Source organism: Alligator sinensis, unplaced genomic scaffold (genome assembly GCF_000455745.1).
Source record: "Alligator sinensis unplaced genomic scaffold, ASM45574v1 scaffold395_1, whole genome shotgun sequence".
NCBI classification, from domain to species: Eukaryota; Metazoa; Chordata; order Crocodylia; family Alligatoridae; genus Alligator; species Alligator sinensis.
This window is the reverse complement of record NW_005842232.1, coordinates 794,350-819,829: the sequence shown is the minus strand read 5'-3', so window position 1 is coordinate 819,829 and position 25,480 is coordinate 794,350. Positions and strand designations below refer to the sequence as shown.

General features: G+C 41.7%; 1 protein-coding gene across 4 annotated transcripts in view; it reads left to right on the top strand.

Annotated features, from left to right (window-relative positions):
• Positions 1-24,858, top strand: part of DHRSX (dehydrogenase/reductase X-linked) — a 258,274-nt gene extending 233,416 nt beyond the window's left edge. For all 4 annotated transcript variants that reach the window (XM_025208503.1, XM_025208502.1, XM_025208500.1 and 1 more), the window contains one exon: positions 24,390-24,858. In XM_025208503.1, coding sequence (XP_025064288.1) covers positions 24,390-24,584 — 195 coding nt within the window. In that variant the 3' untranslated portion in view covers positions 24,585-24,858. The remainder of the gene's footprint in view (positions 1-24,389) is intronic.
• The last annotated feature ends 622 nt before the right edge of the window (positions 24,859-25,480 follow it).

Below are 25,480 nucleotides of genomic sequence, written 5' to 3'. Positions count from 1 at the left end.
TATCTAGTTGGCAGCTGGTGTTAAGTGGAATGCCCCAGGGGTTAGTCCGGGGACCAGGTTGGTTCAATATCTTCATCAACTTGGAAGATGGGATGCAGTCTCCCATTGCAAGTCTTTAGATGACAACAAGCAGTGGGGAATAGTAGATATACTGAAGGGATAGGGATAGGATTCAGAGGGACCACAATGAATTGGAGGATTGGACAAAAAGTCATGAGGTTTAATAAGGACAAGTGCAAACTCCTGCACTTAGGACAGAACAATTCCAGGCACTGGTACAGGCTGGGGACCGACTGGCTAAGCAGCAGCTCTGCAGAAAAGGACCTGGGTGTTGCAGTGGACAATAAATTGACAGTGTGCCCTTATTGCAAAAAAGGCTAATGTTAAATTGGGCTGCATTAGAAGGAGTGTTGCCAGCAGATCAAGGGAAATGATTCTTACCCTGGTGAGGCCACATCTGGAGTACTGTGCCCAGTTTTATGTCCCCCACTACAGAAAGGATGTGGACAAATTGGAGAGTCCAGCAGAGGGTGACAAAAATGGTGAGGGGGCTGAGGGACATGATTTATGAGGAAAGACAGGGGGAACTGGGCTTATTTAGCCTAGAGAACAGAAGACTGAGGGGGTATTCAATAGCAGCCTTCAACTACTTGAAGGGTGGTTCCACAGAGGATGGAGCTAGACTGCTCTCAGTGGTAGCAGATGACAGAACAAGGAGCAATGGTCTCAAGTTGCAGCAAGGGAAGTTTAGGTTAGATATTAGGAATTTTTTTCTCACAAAGAGAGTAGTATAGAGTACTGGAGCAGGTTACCCAAAGAAGTTGCAGTCTCTATCCTTGGAGGTTTTTAAGACCCAGGTACACAAAGTCTTGGCTGGGATGATCTAGTTGGGGATGGTCCTGCTTTGAGCAAGGAGTTGAACTAGATGACCTCCTGAGTTTCCTTGCAACCCTAATTTTCCATGATTCTAAGTACAAAAAAAGACTTCTGGGGCGTGTAAATGCAATGAAAAAGTTAATTCTCACAGTTGTAATTGTGGCTAGTGACAACTGTGGAAGTGCAAAAGTCTAGTCTTTGAATCAGAGCCTGGCATGTGAAAATAAAGTCCCTTATGTCCCAGAAGAGTCCATCAAGTATGTCTAGGTAAAAGACTGGACACAGATATGGGAATGAAATGAGGAGACTGTGAGATATCATGGGATGTGGCGGTTTTGAAAGACAACATCACATAAGAAAATTTTGGGAATTTTTTTGTGGTATAATCTTAATGGCAAAACACAAGATCCCTTTCTTCTTCTCAACATTTCCATTTTTCCAACCAAAATCATAGGTTGACCATGTGCTATCAGTCATCTTGTTAATGCTTGCATTGCCTCCTTTTGAGATTTTACTGGATATACTGGACATTCTTATCTGTTAAACTGTTTTTTATAGTGGGGTCATCATTCCACAGAATATGAACATACCATATCATCCTCCCCATCAACTTGCCACTACTGCTACTGTGAAATCTGTCAGTATTTAAAAAAAACCAAAAATAGGCCTGAAAGGGATCTCCTAGGTCAGGATGCTCAAACCCTGGCCCACAGATCAGATCCGGCCCACAGAGCCATGTCATCTGTCCCACAAGTCTCCGCATAGGTCCAGAAATTTTGTAGCTGCCTAGTGGTGGCCACTCCTCTGCTGCCAAATTCCCAGACCCATGGAGAGACCCACAAGCCAGAAAGTGTGCCCCTGCATGCTAAATTGAGCACCATGGGACAAGATTGGACCCCCAAAGTGCATCCCCTCAGACCTGAACACTCGGATTTGGCCCCACACTGTTTTGGCTACTTTCAGGGAGCCTGGAATGGCCCCATGCCACTCCTCCTGGCCCCACACACCTGGACGACCCATGCACCACATCCCTGGTCCTGCGTGAACAATCTGGGAAGTGGACCAGCCCTGTCTCACTCATCTGACCTGCTGGGCCAAAAGGTTGAGCACCACTGTCATTGGTCATCAGGTCCAGTCCTGTCCTTTGCCAGCAACCATGTCATACAACCCCTTTCATAAAATTATCAAGCTCCATTGTAAAACTAGTTGGGTTTTTTTGTTCTTGCTTCTCACATTAGAGAATATTCTACTTCTGGGGGTTAGAAACATGTTCCTATTTTATGTTGTTCCTTTATGCAAGGCTAGCTTATTGTCACAGCATCGACCCGTGATGGGTAGATGCTACAGTATTTCCTTCCCCAAAGAAATTCTGCTTCCTACCTAATCTCTCTCATGCCATGACTTTGATGTACAAAAAATAGAACTGGTTTTGCCAGGAGGCAGAACTTTGCTTGGAGAAAAATGGTTTTCTTGATAGCTTCTGCTAGCCACCAAAAGAAAGGCCTGTTGGCCTGACCCTTATGGGGTCTGTATTGGGAGCTTCTCTGCACTCTTCTTCTGCACTCCCACCTCTGGCCTCCATGTGTCTGTCCATGTACAAATGCTGGCTGTGGCCGTGACTTCAGCTGAGCACTGGGTTACTATGTGTTGCCTGTGCACCATCCCTAGCCGAGGGCCCAGGGTTTCATGCCAGGAATCCCTGACAATCTGCCTTCTATGAAAATCAAAAAGTATGGGCAGCTTGGCTGCCTCTCACCCATTTCCAGTTTCAATCCTGCCATTCACCGTCTGGCAATCTGACTCGGCAGTTCCAGCGTCTTTTTGTACACTTCAGCTGGGGCTTTCAGCCTGTGAGGGCTGGCATTCTGCATCCAGCTGTTGCTCAACATCCAACCAGCGAATCCATGTGTCACCTATTAGGGTTGTGGGGCTTCCAGCCTCCCAGGGCTGGGCTTCCCATGGGCCCGGTTTTCAGCTGAGAGAACTTCCCTCCCCGACCAGGACTTCCCCTGCTGTGCGCTGCGCTTTTCAGCCTGCTGGCTCCCGCCTGGTCAGCTGGAAGCATAAGTCCGGTGCTGCAGCACTTGCTGCTCCAACTGTTTTTGTGGTTACCAGGGAAAGTGTCCTCTACCACGCCAGGAAGGGACAGGGTGCTAGCAGGAGTTTTTCTCCTACCTCACCCACTCTGCCACAGATATCTATTTATTCTTGTGCCAGCATTGTCCTTCAGCTTTTCTCCCTCGCTGGGGTTCATATGTATTGATGTGTTTATACAGAACTATCATATTCCCCTCAGTCTTCATTTTGCAAGTCTCCATTCCTACATGATTATTTTATTAGTCCTTATCTGTACCTGTTCCAGCCTGGCCAGTATTATTGTACACATTATTTAGACGAAGCCTTACTATTATTCTGTACAATATCAAAAATATTTTCCTTTCTCTGCAGGAGTTATTTTACCTGATACTCTTCTGAAATCCAGCACTGTGTAAACCTCCCATAGGCTCTGTTTTATGAAAGTTGAAATTTTTGCTCTCCCACCTCCTATTCTTCATTTACGTACTCCCTTCCTTATACCCAATAGTCAAGTGTTACAGAAGTGACTGGAGCCTGCCCCTGCATGCCAGTGCTAATTTATTTCTCTCCAGGATGCAGTAGCAACAGAGTATGAGAAGGGAGAGACTGAGTAATATAACAGTAGTGGGAAAGAAAATCCCTGGGGAAAACCATTTTATGGTTTTGACTTTTAATAAATTGTTTACTTGGTGAAGTGAAATCAGGGTTCACTAGTATTTGGTTTGTTGGCTTGTTTGTTTTACTGATGAGAAAACAAGAATAATCAAATTGTTGCTGCCCATCTACAAATACTCCCGTGTTATATCTGTAATAATTGGAAAAGATTTGGAAAAGACAATATTAGGGTCTCAAAAATCTGCTTCTATTGAAAGACTTTAGAGCAGTGACATTCAGTCCTGACTGGCTCGGGAGCAACATGAGCAATCAGTATTAATCAAAGAGCGAATACAACGTATTCACTCCCCAGGTGAATTTAGCAAATGTTCTAGAGTTTAAAAAAAAAAAATGGAGTACATTAGTTAACATTTGTACAGCATGTGTCACACGCATTGCATTATTCATGATGGCAGGGAAGACGTACTCAAAGAATTCAGAGGAAAAAAAAAATCCTTTCATAACATTTTTGGCAAAGAGTTTCAGATAACTTGATGCCTGAAGGGCAATTAGAGAGAGAATGCAAACAGGCTTCTTTCCATGGCTGCAGGGGACAAGATCAGGATCAATGGACTCAACCTACAGCAGAGGAAATTTATGACTATCAGGATGGTCAGGCTTGGTGCAGCCTACCTAGTGAAGTTGTTAGATGCCTTTGCACATTTTTAAAGATCAGGTTGGATAGAATCATAGAAAGTTAGCTGTGGAAGGGACCTCAGGAAGTCATCTAGTCCAGCCCCCTGCTCAAAGCAGGACCAGTCCCAACTAGATTGTCCCAGCCAAAGCTTTGTCTACCTGGGTCTTGAAAACCTCCAAAGATGGAGCTTCCACCACCTCTCTGGATAACTTGTCCCAGTGTTTTATCACAGTCCTAGTGAGAAAATTCTTCCTAATAGCTAACCTAAACTTCCCTCGCTGCAACTTGAGACCATTGCTCTTTGTTTTGTCATCTGCCACCACTCAGAACCATCTAGCTCCATCCTCTTTCAAACCCCCCTTTAGGTAGTTGAAGGCTGCTATTAAATCCCCCCTCAGTCTTCTCTTCTCTAGACTAAATAAGCCCAATTCCCTCAGTCTTTCCTCATAAATCATGTGCCCCAGCCCCCTCACCATTTTTCTTGCCCTCCACTGGACTCTCTCCAATTTGCCCACATCCTTTCTGTAGTGGGGGCCCAAAACTGGGAACAGTACTCCAGATGTGGCTCCATCAGTGCTGAATAGTGGGGAAAAATTACTTCCCTTAACCTACTGGCAACACACCTACCAATGCAGCCCAGTGTACCATTAGCCTTCTTGGCAGCAAGGGCACACTGCTGACTCATATTCAGCTTACTGTCCACTGTAACCTCCAGGTCTTTTTCTGCAGAGCTGCTGCTCAGCCAGTCAGCCCCCAGCCTGTACCAATGCATGGGATTGTTCCATCTTAAGTGCAGGACTTTTTACTTGTCCTTGTTAAACCTCATGAGATTCCTTTTGGCTCAATACCCCAATTCGTGTACGTCACTCTGAATCCTAGCCCTACCCTCTAGCACATCTACTACTCCACCCAGCTTGGTGTCATCTGTAAACTTGCTGAGGTTGCACTCTATGCCATCTTCTAGGTTGTTGATGAAGACATTGAACAAAACTGGCCCCAGGACCAACCCCTGGGGTACTCCACTTGATACTGCTGCTAACTAGAAATTGAGTCTTTAATTACTAACCCCGAGCCCAATGCTCCATCCAGTTTTCTATCCACCTTACAGTCCATTCATCCAGCCCATATTTCCTTAGCTTGCCTGTGAGAACATTGTGGGAGACTGTACCAAAAGCCTTGCTAAAATAAAGGTACACCACATCCACTGGTCTCCCTGCATCCACAGAGCCAGTCCCCTCATCACAGACAGCAATCAGGTTGGTCAGGCATGACTTGCCCCTGGTGAATCCATGCTGACTCTTCCTAATCGTCTTTTTCTCCTCCAAATGCTTAAAGATGGATTTCTTGAGGATCTGCTCCATGATTTTTCCAGGGACTGAGATAAGGCTGACTGGTCTGTAGTTCCCTGGATCCTCCTTTTCCTCTCTTTTTAAATATGGGCACTATGTTTGCCCTTTTCCAATCATCTGAGACCTCTCCTGATCGCCATGAGTTTTCAAAGATGATGGCCAGTGGCTCTGCAATCACATCAGCCAACTCTCTCAGCACCCTCCAGGGTATCTCATCTGGCCCCATGGACTTGTACATGTCCAGCTTTTCTAAGTAGTCCTTAACCTGTTCTTTCAGCATGGCGGGCTGCTCACCTACTCCCCAAACTGTGCTGCCCGGTGCAGTAGTCTGGGAGCTGACCTTGCCTGTGAAGATGAAAGTCATTGAGCACTTCAGCCTTTTCTGCATCCTCTGTCATAAGGTTGCCTCCCCCATTCAGCAAGGGACCCACACTTTCTCTGATCCTTCTCTTGCTACTGACATACTTGTAGAAAACCTTCTTGTTACCCTTCACGTCTCTTGCTAGCTGCAACTCCAGGTGCACTTTGGCCTTCCTGACTTCATCCCTGCATGCCCAAGCAATGCTCTTATATTCTTCCCTAGTTATTTGTCCAAGTTTCCACTTCTTATAAGCTTCCTTTTTGTGATTTAGTTTACCGAAGAGTTGCCTGCTAAACCAAGCTGGTCTTCTGCCATACTTCCTAGTCTTCCAGTACATCCGGATGGTTTGTTCCAGCACTCTCAGTAAGGCTTCTTTGAAGTACAGCCAACTCTCTTGGAGTCCTCTCCCCCTCAAACTAGCTTCCCAGGGGATCCTGCCCATGAATTCTCTGAGTGAGACAAAGTCTGCTTTTCAGAGTTCAGGGTCCTTATTCTGCTGTACTCTGCTGCTCTTCTTCCTTCCTTTCCTGAGGATCCTGAACTCAATCATCTCATGATCTCTGCTGCACAAGTTACCATACACTATTACATTCCCTACCAATTCTTTCCAGCTTGTGAGCAGCAGGTCAAGAAGAGCATGGCCCCTAGTTAGCCACTTGCACCAGGAAGTTGTCCCCAACACTCTCCAAAACATTCCTGGATTGCCTGTGCACTGCTGTATTGCCTTCCCAGCAGATGTGAGAATGACTAAAGTCCTCCATGAGAACCAGGACCTGTGATCGGGAAACTTCTGCTAGCTGTTTGAAGAAAGCCTCATCCACCACTTACTCCTGGTCTGGTGATCTATAGCAGACTCCCAGCACAACATCACCCTTGTTGCTCTCCCCTCTGACCTGAACCCAGGGACTCTCAAGGGACTGATCTCCAGCTTCATACTGGAGCTCTGAGCAATCATATGGTTCTTTTACATAAAGTGCTACTACTCCTATTTTTCTCCCCTGTTTGTCCTTCCTGAACAGATGGACACTTGGCTGGGATGGTTTAGTTAAAGATCATCCTGCCAGTGATTTTCTAGTCCAAGGGGCTGGACTAGAAGTCATTGTGAGGTCCCTTCTATCCCTACTATCTTATGATCGTAAGCTAAAGAGCCATTTGTGGTGCAGGAGGTATGGTTTATAATGGCTTAAGAACCTTACATTTAGCATAAGAAAAAGAAGTCATAGGCAGTCCAAGAGATTGACCATCAGGTACTTGGTGGGTTCTCCATGATTTAACCAGTTTGGGGTTTTATCCAACAATAGCTGAGTGAAATTCTGTGGCTTGTGTTATGCAAGAGATCAGACTACATGATCATAACTGTTCCTGCAGGCCTTATTAGTTGTGATCTAGAAATTTATCACTAATGATGAAAATATAAAAATAATAGTAATCTGGTAGAATATACCATATTTTCTCACATACAGTGTGCACTCTTATCCTCACAAATCAGTTCCTGAAAATTGTGCTCATGATATGCAAGAAATATGGTAAGAGCAGTAGCTGCCACTATCCAGGCAAAAAGTGGGCATCTTTTAGGTATCTTCAAATCTATGTGGACTCACAAGGAAAGAGTAGAACAGCAAGCAAGTCTGGTTCCATAGCTGCTGCTACTCGGTACTTATTTCAAGGAAAGATCTTTCTCTTTCTTCAGTCTACCTTTCAAAAACAATGTGCATATTTTATTTGGCGGAGGGTGTTTATGCAAGAAAATATAATACCTAGAGCCACCATATTTATTACTGCAAGGAAGCTGCATCAATTTCTGTGTTCTATAATCAAGGCCCTTTGTATTTGTGGCTCTGCCCCTCAATTTCCTGAAATAATTCTCAAAATGTACCACAAAGGGAAAATCTATGGAAAAAATTTACATTCTTTATGAGGACCGTACGAAAGACATAATGCCCTCAGAAGTTTGTTGCTTCATAGGAAAGCTGTTCTAGAGGAATAGATGTTTTTATGAATTTCATGCTGCACATACAGAGATTTCTGCAGCAGCACTGAAAAAAATCATTGAAGTGACATGGCTGTGTAATGGTGTGCTATATGGGAACTAGGTTGATCAGAATATTTGTATGAAAAAAATTCCTATCTTAAAATGGAGTTTAGTTGTGTTCTATGTTGGGCTTTTAAGATGACCAGACTTTTTATACTATCTATAGTATAAAATGCTGTGAATTTTGAGCCTGTATGATATACGTTTAAAGTCTCTGCTATATATGCTTAAAGTCAAATATTGGATCCACTTAACTCAGTGGCAAAAATTGTATTAATCTAAGCAAAGCAAGTATATCCTTGAAGTGTAGCACAGTGTAAAAACTCCTTCATTTTGGATGCTCTCTCCTGGGGACTGAGGGTCACCAATAATAATGGAATTGACCAAAGCTATGATAACTGGAATTCTGACTAGTAGTGTTAAAGCGGTGATGTACCTGGGATGATCCAGGGAATATACCTCTCACTACTTTCATTTACATCAGGACTGTCCAACTGGTGGCCCATAGGATGACTGTGGCTCATAAGGGGCTAATTTGCAACCCCCAAACTCTCACCCGGTCACTCTTCTCTCCGTTGCTCCAGCTGAAACAGCAGCTGGGGTCTCTGGGCTTCTTCTCCCTCCTCTGGCTTCTGTGTTCTGCCCCTGCCATAGAGGGCAGCATGTGCAGTGCAGCCCTCCATGCAATGAAGAAGCCTGCAGCTAGGGAGTTGAGGCTGAGGACATGGTACCCACACATGCATAGTGCAGTTGGGTAAGGACCCATGCAGCATGTGGCTTGAGATGGGTGGGACCATGGTTCACCCTGATGCAACCTGCAAGGTGTGCTGCCCACTGGTGCATTCTGCAGGCCATGAAGCCCCCAATCACTTATAAGTTGAACAACCCTAATTTACATAATGTAATTAAATATGGCAAAAAGGGCAGTAAATCTGTGGAACAAAGAGTAGTTACTAGGAGGAGCTACAAAACAAGTAAAGGGCAGTTGAAACAAATGAGCCTACTTAGAATAAAACCACTCAAAAGGGAAGAAAGGGTTCTCATTACCTCTGAAGTACATGGAGATTAGCGGGATCAGGTAAATTATAACGAGCTGTCAAAGCATTGTCCATGGTTCAGTCCATGGTTTTTGTATGGAAGTGGGGATTCAATTAAGGAGTAAAACCAGAATTTGAAAATTGCTGGTATTTGTTAAATAAAACAACTTCAAATGAGCTAGATAGGTAGAAAAAAACGTCAGATGTTTTGCATTTCAAAATTCCTGGCTTATTAAATGAAAGCAGTATTATTTTTAACTAGTGAACTGAAGTGACTGCTTTTGGTTGTCACATCATTCCAGGTATCAGGACAAGTTGAATTCAGAGAAGGGAAGGAAAATAAGCTTTCTTCCTTTCTAAACTCCCACTCAGTCTCTAAATTTCAGATGAGCTATTTGTTGAATTGAACCACACCGAATAAAATGAAATGAAGGAAATATACTCTTCTGCACCTGTACAAGAGGCTACAGCTTTCAAAAGCTGGTTCAACATTTCAAAAAACTCTGGTTCCAGGTGTTCAACTAATGATTGTCCACACACTGCAGTGGTTTGCCTTTTAAAAATTCTAGAATCAATCGTATGCTGGCTGAATCTTATTTATTATTTTACTCAATTTAAAGGAGTTCAACAGACAGTAAAGTTAGAAATTAATATAGATTATTGTAACTTCAAAATGTGAAGTGGTTTACTTTGAACAATAAAAATACGCCATAAGTTTCTTGCATACCACATGCCCTGCTTCTCCCTTCCCCCTCCTCCCCATCCCCAAATAAGAGATGCACCTTGTTTTTGGGAAGGCAGAATGAAGGAAAAAAATATTTTTACAGAGTTATGGCTGTATTCGGCAAGGAGAGACTAACAGTTCACTTACCTTCTCTTTCATACTAAGGCAAAAGCTACAGTTTTAACCATTTCACAACTGAATTGTCAGCAGCTCTTGTGTACTCAGCCAAAAGCTAAATCTCTAGCTGTTGCTGAAGACTGGACTTCAGGGGCAGATCTAGCATTTCGAAAAGGGCTAAAAACAGTCTATACGGTTGTAAAATAGGAGGAGAGAGACCAGAGATAGCTAACAAACAGCAAAAATGCCAAAGAAAGGATAGTTTGATTAGTGGAACATCAAGAATGTAAAAAAGGAGAGAGGATAATTAACACCTGAGGAGTGAGGAGCAATTGGCAAAAATCAGGTAGATTGTAATGCACTATGACATCAAGTGATTTCCTCAGCATTGTCTGAATAGAAATGCTGCTGCTGCTACTGAGCAGTTGGTGTTAAACTTTGAGGAGGAACAGGAATTAAAGGGGGATGCAACCTCACTGTTTCAACCCCCCCTGGATCTGTCCCTACTGTGGCTGCTAGATGGAAAAGAAGCAACAGCCATCTTAAAGTATCTCTATGCTTCCATTTTGGGCAGAAAAATAAGCTTTCCCATTTAAGACACAGATCCCAATTCTGGAAAACATTTTTGAGAAAAGATTGAGTGTGGTATACAAGTAAATGTCATATTTAATTTTATTTTGGAATTATAATTTTTTAATGTATCTCCTTCTACCCCCAGGTGACCTAAGACTATTTGGAGAAGTTATCGCCAATGTCTAAAGTTGTAACTTAAGCTGAGAAATCAAGTGATACAGTTAATCAATAGCAATAGCCCCCTGGCTTCCTCAGCCTATTTCCCCAAGTGAAGTTTAAAAACAAGTCTGTTTTTCTAATTCTCCTCCTCAGAAGGGTGGAATTGAAACAAGACTTAAATTCAGTCTTTTAAATACAAATTTAGTCTTTTTTTTCCTTTCCAAGTTAATATCAGAAATGCTAAACTTGCCAACAAAATCATAGAAAGCATTTATATTTGTTGAATAAGGCTTTATTGCCACTATTCTTGTATCTTTCACTTTAGGTCTCTTCTTTTTCTCCCCATTTTGGGATTTTGGCAAATGGAGATCTGCAGAGTAAAGGGAATAGAAATCTATAGCAATGGGACAGGTTGATGTTATGCTTCCCTGGGCCTGAGTACCTTCATCCCAGTCAAAACAACCCATGTGGCGTTATTGGGTTTAATATCTGCTTCCAGAATATTCCAGAGTCAGTGAAAGGGAGAGAAGCACGAGTGGCTGAGACTCAAGCATTGAGCATAGGGGAAAAAGTTAATACCAATATTTTAGTGTCTCTTTTGTGTGGAGAGGCTATGTAGGAGCTATCCAAAAAACAAAAAAAAAGGAAGAAAGAAAGAAAGAAAAACTTGGCTGCCTGGTTGGCAGTCAGATACAAAATCTCACAGTTCTGTGGCACCAGATGTACAGCTGTTGATGCGCCTTTGCTTATCCATCTGCAGAACATGCTGCATGCCAGTTACTATACTCTGGGGAAGCTAAAGGGGAAAGATCTGTTAGAAAGTCCACATGAAAATAAAACAAGGTTTTTTCCTTCTCATTTATCTCCTTTTTCAGATGCCAGAGGAGAGTAGGTTTATCAGATCAGTAAAGACACTAGTATTTAGTTTTAGTTTTTACTTGGTAGCATCCACGTCTTTATATATAAATTTGGATTTTTTCAATGACTACTTTGCATGTAATTTATGCTTTTTTTTAACCTTGTCATGGCTTACAAAAGGTTGCCTGCACTGCTGTCATCGCTTAAATATTAGGAGTGCCATTTTCATTTTGCCATGAGCATCTTACGAGATGCATTAATTTATTCTCTTAAGAACCTTGTGGGAAATGTCGATATGATGCCCATGGCAAAATGTCCTTTATCAGGTGCCAGGGGCATAGGTTTATCAGATTGGTACAGCCACTAGTATTTGATTCTAGCTTTTGCTTCATAGTATTCACTTCTTTCAATGTAAATTTAGAATATTTTACTGACTACTTTGAATAATAGAAAGAATGATCCCATCTTAGAAGTGGGAAAACTGAGATAGAAAAGTAAGGTGACTTGTCTAAGATTACACAGTGAGTACAGGCAACCCTCACTTAACACTGTTTTGCTTACAGCTGTTTTGCTGTAACACTCATTTTAAATTGATACCTGATTTCACTTAGCACTCAGCAAGTTTTATTATAACACTTGCGGTCGCCATCTTGGGTCAGCAAATACTTTCTGTTTCACTTAACGCTTGTTTTTTCAGGAACCAATTAAGAGCTCTAAGCAGGGGTTGCCTGTAAAGAATAGAGGCAACATTAGAGGATCCCAGGTAACAAGTATACTATCCTAACAGTGTAATTCAAGCAAGAGTCATTTTGCTTGACTTCAGCTTGCACTTAATTCAGAAAATTAAATTGCTTAGAAATAAAAACACTAAGAAGAATCTTTTAGGTTTAGGACACTATTTGTTCTCATAACATCTTGGATTGGTAGAAGTATAGCTACAAATGTAAATTAAAGTGTTACTGATTTTTCTGTAATGTATCATTATGGTTGTGGAAAACCTGGCAGCCTTTGAAAGAATTCTCTAAACTGGGGATGACCTGTAAATTAGTACAAGACAATGCATGGCAGTATTATAAGTTTAAAGCTTTCGTGGAGTGTTGGTTGTTTTGATTCCTCTTTTAATTTTGATCCATTCATGCTTTGATTCATATTTAAATTGTGTTCCAACAAAAGGAATAAAATGTAAGTAAGTTGTTAGAGCAAGCAGATGTTCTACCCATTGGAAATCAAAGAAGATCTCACTGCAAGTACCTTGTTGTGTTTGTCAGAGGGAGAAGCTATCTTATGTTAGTTATTTGTTAGATAATAATGATATGAACTATGGACTCAAGGAATAGCATAGTTAATATAAATAACAGCACTGTTTCTTAACATAGCACGTCTCCGGTGTGAATACTGAACTGTGATTTAAATATTCTTGGTTAATGATAGGTCAACCTAAAATTATGAGTGCAGATAGAGAAACTTTAAAAAAATCTCTGCATTTTCATCTAATTAGGTGCTCACATGATATGATAACAAAGGCCATAGAAATATCAGTAAGTATACAATATTTTATGGAACAAATGTGGAAAAGAAGGATAGATTTGATTAATGGGTAAGGTGATGAATTAGGACCATGATACTTTTTGGTCTATACTGCTGACGTGTTCCTATGAATTCAGCAACTCTGTTTCCGTAGGGCAGGGGTGTCAAATTCATGCAGCCCCAGGGGCCCAATGAGCATACCTTAGCCAGTCTGTGAGCCAGACCAGGATTGATCCCCTGGAGAGTGCTCACAGCACCAGGTTCTGCCTATACACTGAATGCACCATCCCTTGCCCCAGAATCCCTTTTCCATGTGGAGGGTCAGGTTCAGCCTGCGCACCACCGGCAGCACACGCTCTATGCACAGTGAGTCCCACATGCTAAGTGTGCTGTACATGGCCCAAGGGGCCAGCATGGGGCACACACCCTAGGGAGCACCCTGCTATACACAAAGTGAACACACAGGTATGTGGCACCCCAGCCCCACCCCCCCCCCGCCCCGGGTCTTGCTTGCAGTATGCACAGTGCCAGGTTAAGCCCACGTGCTATATGTAATGCACCAGACCAGAGCCAGTGCAACAACTTACAGACCTTATCCCATGGCTTCACCAGCCAGACCTGGTCCACAGGCTTTGTTTGATACCCCTGCAGCAGGGTATATCTACTTGCAACCATACAGGACTTCTCTGCAGAGCTACTGAATACAGGGGCATCACCTCTAGTCTCACTATGCTGCTTCTAGTACCCCAAGAAGCTCTTTCAGACCTCGGATTATGGTGGGCATCTACATTACTGCAATGTAAATATACTTTCCCTGCCTCTGTTTCCCTTCCTATCCTATCTGTTTTGTCTACTTAGACTGTAAGATCATAGAATCCTAGACCAGTAGAGCTGGAAAGGATCTTATGTCATCTAGCTCAACCCACTGCTCAAGGCAGGATCATCCTGGACTAAACCATCCCAGTCAAGTGTTTCTCTAATCTGCTTTTAAAAATGTTCAAGGATGGAGACTTCACAAGCTCTCTGCATAGCCTGTGCCATTGTTTAACCACCCTCATAGTGAAAAAGTCCTTCCTAATATCTAACCTACATTTTTCTTGCTGCAGTATAAGATAATCATTCTTTGTCTTATCCCCCACAGAGAAAAGTCCATCTCCAACCTCCATATAACCATTTTACATGTATTTGAAGACTATTATCAAATTCCCCCTTCTGTTCTGGGAAGGGAGTGCCTCTAACTGTAGGTTTTTACAGTGCTTGGGCAGTGTTGACTGGGATATCACTATGTTAGTAGAGATAATGTTGTTATATAGTAGAATCATCTGAGCCGGGATTCTCACTCAGTAGTTACACAAAAACTCTATAAGTGCTTTATAAGTGCTAATATATGTCATATTAATGTAAGGGAAGAAACATTGCCTTCTCTGAAAAAGATATAATCTAATTTAAATGGAGATAAGTTAAACAACAGGAAAGATGAGCGATGGTGAAGGATAAGTGTAAATAAGCCATTCATCCAGAAAACTGCTTCAGCTCCCAGTGAAACTTAGATTACCATATTTTCTCACATATCACATGCAACCTTTCCCCAAAAATCAATCTCCCCAAATTGGGGTGGGTGTTTTAAGATGGGGAAACTGTTCTCCTCACTGGAAAAGGAGCAAGCCTGGAGAGAGTGCAGAGGAGAGCCATGTGCATGATCAAAGGTCAGGAAAACAGACCTTATGATGAGAGGCTGAGAGCCATGGGACTCTTCAGCCTGGAAAAGTACAGGCTCAGGAGTGATCTGGTGGCCACCTATAAGTTTATCAGGGGTGCTCACCAGGATATGTGGGAACATCTGTTCACCAGAGCGCCCCAAGAAATGACAAGGTCGAACAGTTATAAACTCCTCCATGACCATTTCAGGCTGGACATAAGGAAGAACTTCTTTACTGTCTGAGCCCTCAAGGTTTGAAATAGACTGCTGCCGGAGGTGGTTCAAGCACCTACTTGAACACCTTCAAGACACATTTAGATGTTTATCTTGCTGGGATCCTATGATCCCTGCTGCCTTCCTGCCCCTGGGGCAGGGGGCTGGACTTGATGATCTTCTGAGGTCCCTTCCAACCTTAAGTCTATGAATCTATGAAACTGTTCATGCCATACAGCTGCCGAAATGGGTGCCAGGTCCAACCTGTATGCCCTATGCAGTATACTGGGCCGGAGCTGGTCCAATGATGGGCTGTATGTTTGACACCCCTGCTGTACATATGTCTGCCTGGAACAATGCAGGAATTCTGAATAGTAGGGCTATTGAGTATAAGGACATCACCTCTAGTCTTACTATACTGGCTACTACTAAGGATTATAGGGGACCATAAACTGAATATAAATCAACAGTGTGCTCTTGTTACAAAAAACAGCCAAAATTATACTGGACCACCTTAAAAGGAGTGTGTCTGGCATATCAAGGGGATTTGACTCTTCTTCTGTATTCAACACTGGCGAGGCCCTGCCTAGAATACTTGGGCTTCTATACATGTAAAAAGAGCCTGCTCTGATATGCTGGAAATGCAGCATATTGGAGCAGACTCGATTAATCAAGTCTGCTGGAGTGCACAAATTAGTACACTGCAGCAGACTCTAGTGTCACATGTATCAGTGTCCCTCAGAGCTGTCCCTGGGGGGGTGGGGAATCAGGGCGACCACCCTGGGCCCTGTGCTTTGGGAGGGCCCCGTGGACTGGGGTGGAGTAGTGGTGATGCAGAACAAGGCAGAGATTTGTCCTGGGCCCTGCACCCTGCTCAGGTGAGCTCTGGTGTCCCTGCACTGAAAAATGGTGGTGGGGTGCTTTGAACTAAAGCACATTTGATGAGTTTTAGTTTAAAGTACCCCGCCATCATTTTTCAGCTTGGGGACACTGATACATGTGATGCCACTATTAATTAGTGTGGCTTGCTAATTAAGGCACACCCCCATGCCTCCCGAAGCAAGTGTAAAAATGCCCCTTGTGTCCCGTTTGGACACCACTGGGAGCCTAAGCTAAAAGAAAGTAAGGTGGTGCTCTCTTTGCTGGCTTCATGCCATTCACAACCCAAACTGCATGATTAGTACAACTGTAAGTCCCCTTAATGTGGCATAAACCATAAGACATATACATTAGCATGACAAGCTGTTGGTTTTTAAACACTAGTGAAAGCACTAAATATACATCTTAGCAAACTAATGTTCACAACTCAGCAGTTAGAGAAGTTGTAGATATACAGCTAAATATCTTGTGTAGAAGACTATATCCAGTGTCAGATCAGACATGTGCAACAGAAAACATATTAATATGGGAAGTCTCAGCTAAAGCAGACAGCAGATTCTAAAAGCATATTTATTTATCACACTCGGCATCCTTTGATGCTACAAATGCATATGCCATTACTGCATTGTACATCATTAGAATATGCAAAGAGTTACATTGCACGGCAATCCATATCATGCACAATGGCATAGCTAAAAATTATTAGCATTTACTAATAGCTACTAGGAATACATTTTTACATTGTGCATTCTGATTGAACTCCAATGAAAGCTGATTGAAAAAGTTTCATCTTGTGGAAAATCCCAATTTTTTCTCTAGAAAGGGGATACTTTCTATTTAAAAAAAAACCAAAAACCTTAGTCACAAATGAAAAAAAAAAATGACCAGCTATAGATAGCCCTTGGGACATGTTGCAGCAAAGTTCAATCTTTTGCTTCTTCTGTTCTATCTGAGGAAATATAATTGTATTTGTACACTGCATGGATTATGTAACCATACCTCAGGTCAAACAGAATCTATGATTGCTTTGCCTAGGTTGTGGTATTATTTTGTACACAATCATCAGGTAAAAAAATGGTGTACATAAAAACAAAATATTATTCATTAAATTTTGTTACTATATATAAGTTTTGAACACTAGTATATTTTGTAAGTGATAATGTTCCTCAGATTTGTAAGAAAAAAATCCTTATCAGTCCATGTTCCTGAAAATTAGATACATGCTGTTGTACAAGGTTGTTTTACCCATGTACATTTATAATTCTGCATTTGCTTTCATTCCAGTGGACATTATATCCATATTAGGTTGAAGTACCAAATATCCATTCTTTAAATGTTTGCCTACTATTACAGAGTCAAGTTCAAAGTTCAATATTATTCCTGGAGAGCTCCAGAGATACTGGTATTTCCATTCTATCTTTGAACATATCACCCCTCAGCAATGCAAAGAGTGGCTGAAAACCAAAGTGGGAGCTAGCTTTCAAGCAATTTAACTAAATTCAATGAACAATGATTAAACGAGCAAAGAGGGTATCTATGCTTAATAACTTTTCCTAAAATGGTATTCCTAACACAAAGAAAAACAGTTGTATATAAAGTTATGTTCCTTTTTTAACAACAGTAGTAAAGATTTGAATGTTGAAAATTCCTTAAAATTAATCTCTCTTGCCAAAGAAATGTTCAAACAAACAATCTAAAGATCTGAATGGTGACATCATGTCACAGTGAGTACAGGTCAGTGTGTGACAATCTGACCCAATATAAACATCCAGAGTCACAAGTTGGAGTACCTTACCTACAGTAAATAGTGTACAGGCAGTCCTTGCACTTATGACACAATTGATTCCTGAAAACTGTGTCTTAAGTCAAAACGTTGTAACTCGAAACCAATTTTCTCATAAGAGACAATGTTATAAATGGGGGATTGGTTCCTGAACCAAGGCCCGATACCCTATTTTCACCAAAAATACCCCAGAATTTTGTACTCAATCCATTATAAATGAGTAATATAGCTACATTAATGTGTTTATATTGTAAATAGCAATCATATTGATTTGGAAGGACTTATTTGAGGTGACTTTACTGGACTTTTTGAAGGGCTCTTGGTTGGACTTTTTGAAGGGTTCTTGGCTGGAGTCTTCTCAGGAGTCTTGGCTGCAGGTTTTTCTGGCGTCTTGTCTGCTTTCTTAAAGAAAGTGTCCAAGGAAGTTTGGACAGATGTTCTCCAGGGAGATGGACGATGCAGCAAACTTGTTTGCTGGCATGGCATTACATCAGATCAAGCATTGTAGAGTTGAAACTGACATCAGAAAGTTGAAACAGGGTGTCAATTTATAGACAGTGAGAAACATTGCAACTCACAACGTTGTAATTCGAGGACTGCCTGTATTCACTTGAATGATGTGGCTATATAGAATTTAATCCTGTTATCTATAAATATCTGTCTCAGTTAGTTTTCAAAGCTAAACTTGCTGGCTCTCCAGCAGCCTATTTGATGAGCCAGAACTTTACCAGAATCCAAGGGCCAGAGCAGAAAAATATGCCCTAGAAATTTGCTCTGCCAGCTCTCACCAGTAGGACAGTCAAAAAACAGTTGGCATGGGCTGTCATCCCTTTTTTCCCCACCTTCAGCTGTGCTGCTAATGAAAAGGGAGCTCCGAGCTCCCAGTGTGTGAAGGAACTTTTCCTTTAACCCTTATGCAGAACAGGGGAGATCCACACAAAGAGTCGGGTAAGGAGGGCCTAGTGGGAGGGGCAGGGCTTGAACTCTCATGGAATACCTTATAAAATGCTGTGTGCTTTTCCACTCTACCCATTTTCTAAACAAAGTCCCTCCACATCTCTCAGATTACTACTGTATTTATGTAAAGCATTAGACTTGTCTGAATTAGGAAATATTCTATTTGGATTCAGCCGATTCGGAGGACAGTGATTTGATTTGGAGATTTGGATCACTGTCGTGAATCAATTCAGCCAAATTGGCTTTGGAAGATTTGTCGCTGATTTGGAGAGATTTGATGATTTGGATCAGCCAGGGAGAGGCAGAGACAGGGACTAGGAGGGGAGGGGTGGCGAGTCATGGCACCTGCTAAGAAACCATGGGGCAGCAGCATTCAGCATGAATCACAGAATCCCCTTGTGGGAAAGGGGAAGGGGGGAGACAGAGCAGTCTACCCTGGGATGCTGAAGCAGTCTACCAGGCCACATCCTATCACTCTGTGTGTGACATGGCACACATGCAAATTAAAGCTTGGGAGAAACCAGCTATAAAAATGTTCTACGTTTTTTTCAGGCAACATCTTTGTGGCTGGTGGACTATTTTTATTACGTTGCATATATCACCCATCTCGATTTATTGTGCAGTTAATCAGATAATTGCACAATATATGTAACATGTAATGCATGTTACACAGGCGACTGGTAGGGAGCGCATGGGGGGGGCATGTGCCCCCCCTGAGACTGGCCCCTGAATCGGCACTGTTCAGGATGGCAAACCATGGCCCCACAGAGCCGGGCAGAGAGGCTACGGCTCCTCCCGCAGGGCCCACGGCAGCCATGGTTGAGTTTTGGGCCCATCCCCCTGCCCAGGGGGGTGGAGGTAGCTTTACCTGTGTTCTGGTCAATGGTCCGCAGTTTGCTTTCTGGCCACTTCCAGTCCACAGTTTCTGGTACGCAACTGTGTCCCCCCAGGCTCAGGAGGCACCAGTTACTCCTGGCATGTTACATATATGTTTATATATGAATGCTTTGCATTCAAATATCACCTCTTTTTTAAAAAAATTGGCATCTTAGTTTACCACAGCCTATCTTCCTTGGATTAGTAATGACTACTTCTCAGTGAGGTTTTTTTTGGTTTTTTGTTGTTTTTTTTGCTGAACTGTTTGTGTGGATACCTTCTTCCAGCAGACAATCCTCCAACCACTGTCTCACACTGCATGGTTTACACACAGGTTGATTGGTTTTCATAGCTCTGTACTGTAGACTTCTGTGGGATCGTCCTTACCAGATATAATTCCTGTTTAAATTCTAGTGGGAAGGTAGGGTTGTGCCTCTCTTTCAGTAGCAGATAAGATCACATACCAATTTTAGTTGTCACAGCATCTGTGCTTCAATGTAGACCCCTTCAGAGGTTGTGGATGTGATTATCTGTGTTGGAGAGTTGTGTGTTGAGTCTGGCAATGTGTCTGGCAATGCTTTTCCTTACCTGTCAACACTACAAGCAATAGGACCATATTCTTGCAAATGATACTGCCACCCAAAATGAAGCCTACCCCACCATATGCCTGTATTGATGCAAATGCTACTAGTAGCATCAGTAACTTAATACTGATAGCTTGTGTGTAGGTAATTTCTTAAGGGTTACCTCATAATATCATGGCTTTTACCTATACATTTAGATGGACATGGGTGACATCATGTCCTGCTCTTTGTCATATTCATGTCCTATATCCTGTTCTTTTCAAGCTGAAATGAGTCATCCATAGCCTGTGAATATCAGGTATATGAAAGCACACATTAAAACATATATTCTTAAGAGTATCAAATGAATGAAAATTGAGATATTTTCAGCTGAACTAAAGTTCACAGTTTAGGGCCCTAGTCCTGAAAAATCATGAACTTAATGCAGACATGCCTAAATGTACTCTGTCTAGTGTACTGTCATTAAATAAGACTAACCCTAGTGTATAAATTTAAACAATTATTTTCAATCTGAGACTTAAATTACCTTGTTAGGGAAATAATAAAGAACATTTGCTATATAAAAGGATAAATTGATAAAGATTTCCTGTACCCTTGTGGCAAAAATTCACTGTAGTGTGAACTTGCACACAGTACTACCTTAACCTGTTTGTCATGGGCATCTATCAAAAAGTATACTTGTCCTGCTGTTAAACAAAAAAAACTCACCAAAAACAGGCCAAAATCTGGACAAGTGCTGTGTTTTGTATGAGCTCTTCCCATACATTAGTAGCTGCTCAGCAGGATCCTAATCCTTTACTGTAATCATATACATGCAAACACACCTCTGAGTCTGTGTAGAGCCCAGTGAAGTTAGCAAAACCCCACACAAGTCCACAGAATACACTGACACCATTTTTTTATTGTAGGATAAGGGTCAGTGTACTCCACCCCGCTCAAGCGTGGGGCCAGTTTGGAACTCCAGGGTACCATTTTATTTTGGGGTAGCTTGCTTGCTTGTTTGTTTTATGGTGGGCTCTTCTTTTTTTTTTCTTTTTTTTTTTTTTTGGGGGGGGGGGGGGAAGAGTACAAAAAACTCCACATTATTTTTGCCCAGGAATGATCACCACTAAGACTTGAGTCACATTTTCCTCTTATGCTTATGGGTTCCAGAGAGCTGCTGAATTCACTAGCACAATGTCCAATGAACTATCATACAAGTAATGGACTTACTAAAGATGTATTATTAATTAAAATACAGGCAGTACCTTTGGAATTGATGCTTTCCTTCTCCCCAGTTAAATACATCTTAATATTAATGATTGCCCTTCATCACTTGTTCTGAAATGTATTTTTGCCAATTTAAACAATTAAAACAACAACAATAATAATAATAATAGTAATACTAGTAGTAGAAAAGTCATCCAAGGTAAGAACAAATTTTATTGAAACATGAACCTCTTTACAAGTCAGTCCTGGATAAGAGTTGAGCCCTGGTTTGGCAAAAAATCATGCTTATACTTAATGCAGTTTAAATAGGATCTTTGATGCTAACAGAACTGCTCACACTGCGTAAAGTTATAAGATATGCGTAAGTCTTTTCAGGATCTGGGTCTCAGTTGTTTTTTTTTTCTTTTCTTTTCCTTTTCCATTTCTCTAGTGCTTTACATTTTAAAAATCAATGTTTTCTATGAGCTGTATCAAGTAATATCTTATTGCATGGACATTCTTTTTGAAATTCAAATCATCATAATATGTTGTTATACTGACTTTGAAATAGAAATGACCATGAGGTCCCTTGCACTTAATCCCTGCTCTATAGCATTATGTGTTATCTTGAAAAATGACCACTGAATAACTCATAAAAATGTAACTAATAACAATAATAATGAAAAAAAATCAACCACTTAATCAGCAATGTAATATGCATTAATGGGCTGATCCAAAGTCATGTATGGGAGGTTTCCTATTGCCTTGAATGTGTTTTGGATCAACTCGTAAAAATGCATTAGCATCTTAAAACTGAAAGGACTGTGTTTATATTTGGCTATGTAGAGAATCGTTGGCACTATAAAGATTCTAACTTCAACATGGAATTTCTTCAGTTATTCGCATCATGAGGATTGTACCTGGAATCTACCAAAAGATTGCACGATCAAGGCCAGCAGACCTCTGCAGCCATTAGTGGTAGAGGTTCTTCTGAAAGGGTTAAGTTCAGGCGAGGTGGCAGGTTTTCATTCTTGCAAGCTTGCCTTAAACCAGGGGTGGGTAAAGTCTGGCCTGTGGGCCAGATTGGGCCCACAGTGGACTCCATTTCCCAGCAGCCCCTGCTCACATCACTGCAGCTGGTTTCCATGCAGGACCCCAGAAGCAGCGGGGCCATGATGGTGTGGGGCCAGGGATTCCATGGAGACCAGCTGCAGCAGTGCTGGCAGGGCGCGCAGGTAGGCAGGGAGCTGCTCCAGGGCTTGGGATCTTGTGGCAGTGACAGTGTGGTCCAGAGATGGGGCAGAGCTGTGATCCATTGCCTGCACACCCCGGGGAGGTGGGCTCATCCTTCCCTGGCATTATCCACTAGGGATGGATGAGCTAAGCATGAGCCCTGTGCACTAAGTGAAGCAGTAGGAGGCACCAGAATGGAGAGAGAACCAAGAGTCCTACCATTCCCCTTTTCCTTGTGTGGAAGACAGCACTGCTGTGTGGGGGAAGGTCTTGGTGTGACTGCTATGCCGACCCTGTAGCTGCCAATCCTACTGACTCTTCCTGCAGTGTTGGCCATCCTCAGGTACACGTCTGTGTTCTGTTGCTTGCTTCCCTGCCTACCCTTGCTGCCGAGTTTGGCCCTATAATTTGTCACTGGGGACACAAATCAGTGGCACTAAGTGGCAGAGGGTAGCTCTGAAAAGTGGGCCTCAGCCTGGAACAGGGGAGGCTGAGGCAGGAGGCAGAGAGGGCATGTGTAAGGGAATGTGAAAACATCAGCTAGTTTTGGGACATGCTGGCCAAGGGTATGACTCTTACTAGTTAGACCTTTGCTTTCTGATACTGCCTGCTCTAAAGTTTGTATGCTGTACTGGAGGGGAGGGGGGGAAGAGGGGCAGTAATCTCCCAAGTTTTCCTAACATAAGACAGAGACTTTTTTCAAAGCTTCTTCCCCATATTTTGGCACGATTCTAATGCATTTATTGGAGAAGTGTTCAAGGAGTATGTAATTCATGCCAAATATACCAAATAGAATAACAGTTGCTATTAACCTCTCTACAATTTTGTCACTGAAAGCAGGTAACATAATGCAGGATTTGTGGCACATGGAGAATATTTTTACTTGTGTAAAGAAGTCATAGACTGCTTAGTTAGTTGTGAATATATTTGTGCAAATCATCAACACTGTTCTATAGCAATATGCATTATCTTGAAAAAAGATCACTGAATAACTTTATAAAAATGTTGTTATGTTCATCAGGTAAGTTCTCCAAGCATTCAGTCTGTTTAATTAAAAATGCCCTGAATGCTATTATGTTGTTTATTACTTGCAGAAGGAAAAGTATAAAGATAATAAAATGACATACATGTGTGTCATAGATTTGTTCATAGATGCTAAGACTAATATATGCCACAGGTTCAAAATTGTATTGTAAATCTACATGTCAAGTACAAATTAAAAAAAAAAGACACTGATATCATTTCAGTGGTAGCTGAATGATCCCTCTAAATGGAGAGTGAAAAGTGTTTCATGTACCCTCAGGATAAAAAACAGCTATGCCTCTAAGCTATTAATTTGATTTAAAAATTAATTTTATGTTACACATTAATAAATGTATCCATTTTATTTTTTGACAGCACAGAGCTCTGATAATTATGCCTTATGCAAAATGTATTTTTCTGATTTACCTTGCCCAGTTGAATTAAACATCTAAATCGTCATTTGATGTCATGGACTTTTGCTCATGTCTCATAGTTAAATAGGGTGTGCTATACACACAGCCTATACCTTCATCTGCTTAAGGCAGATTAAAAGGCATTACATCCATGTAAAAGGAATAATTACACTTGGGAGTTTAATGTTTTCATTTGGTTTTGGAAGTATGTTGATCCTAACCCTGAGATAGTAACTGCTTCTTGTTTTATTAATTTGCTCAGGTTCTGGAAAGGATAGATTCAGATCTGAATCTCTCAAAGCTTTCCACACGGGTGTTGTGGCTTGAGGCTGTCTCAAGCAAGATCATTTGTAAAAAGCAGTCCCCTCCACAAACAAACAAAAAACCCCCCAACAACTATTCCACTGATTAGAAATAAGGAATCTTTCCTTCTTCATCAAGGTTTGCTTAAAAATAAAGATGGATGCAGGACAAAAGAAGCTAATTGATGATAGTAGTGTTGTGGTAAATCACATGCTCTATATTTATATGTATCCTACTTCTTTTTCCTACCTTCTACAGACTGCGGAGGAAGGAGCTTCAACTTCCATCTATGCAGCGGTTTCACCAGAGCTAGAAGGGGTTGGTGGCACCTATCTTTATAATGAACAAAGGACAAAATCTGTTGATGTATCATATGATGAAGAGCTGCAGAGGAAGCTCTGGACAGAAAGCTGCAAGATGGTTGGGATTTCTGATATATCCAGATGTCTCTAAAAGTGCCCACTTGGAGCTGGGAGAATGTAGTGTGTCCAACAAGCATCCTTTGGTGAATGCTTTGCAGCATCAGCCATCATCCTGGAATTCACTGTTCAGTCCCAAAGGCAAACGTGAACAAGTCTGCTCTTCATTTGAAACCCTAGTCTTCTAGGGAGTGTGATGGTGTTGGGGGGAACTATTCCCACAGAGATGTGTGTGTGGTGGTTTTAAATCTAACCATCAGTTTTGTAACCATGATGTTTCAGTCTGTGATTAAAAAGCAAAATTTAACCTTGTCCATCATTGTGTTGTTTTGGTTTTCTTTGGGGGGGGGGGGTTGCTTCATTTTTTTTTTAATAGAAGAAGTAGGGGCTGTCCCTTGTAGAGGGTTATGTGTAAATCACTCTGAACTTCAAACAAGCTCTGCATATCTTGCAAATAGAACTTAATCCATTTTTATCACTTCAGAAAAGTGACGGTGTCTTTCCCTAAGCTTCATAAATCTTGGCAACTTTGTAGAATGAGTGGCAGCTTGTTAAAATTCAGGCTTTTGGCATTTGTGATAATCATGCTGTATCCGTCATAAGGGACTCAAGTGTATATAACACCCTTATCCAAAGGTTTATATGGAAACCAGACATTTCAGATGGAAAAGATTTAAGATAGGAGCTGCAAGGCACTGAAAAAAAGAGAGAAAGGTTCAGAGAAGAGCTGCCAGAATGGAAAAATGTCTATGTGAATGGCCTCCTTGAATCAATCTGTTTAGCTCATCAAATAGAAAGTTAAAGCATGATCATTGCAGCACCTTCACAGGAAATAGAAATTTGATAATAGAGAGATCTTTGGTCTAGGTGACCAAATGGTGTGGTTGAAGTTAGAATCAACTCAGAACTGTACCATTCTATCAGTGAGAG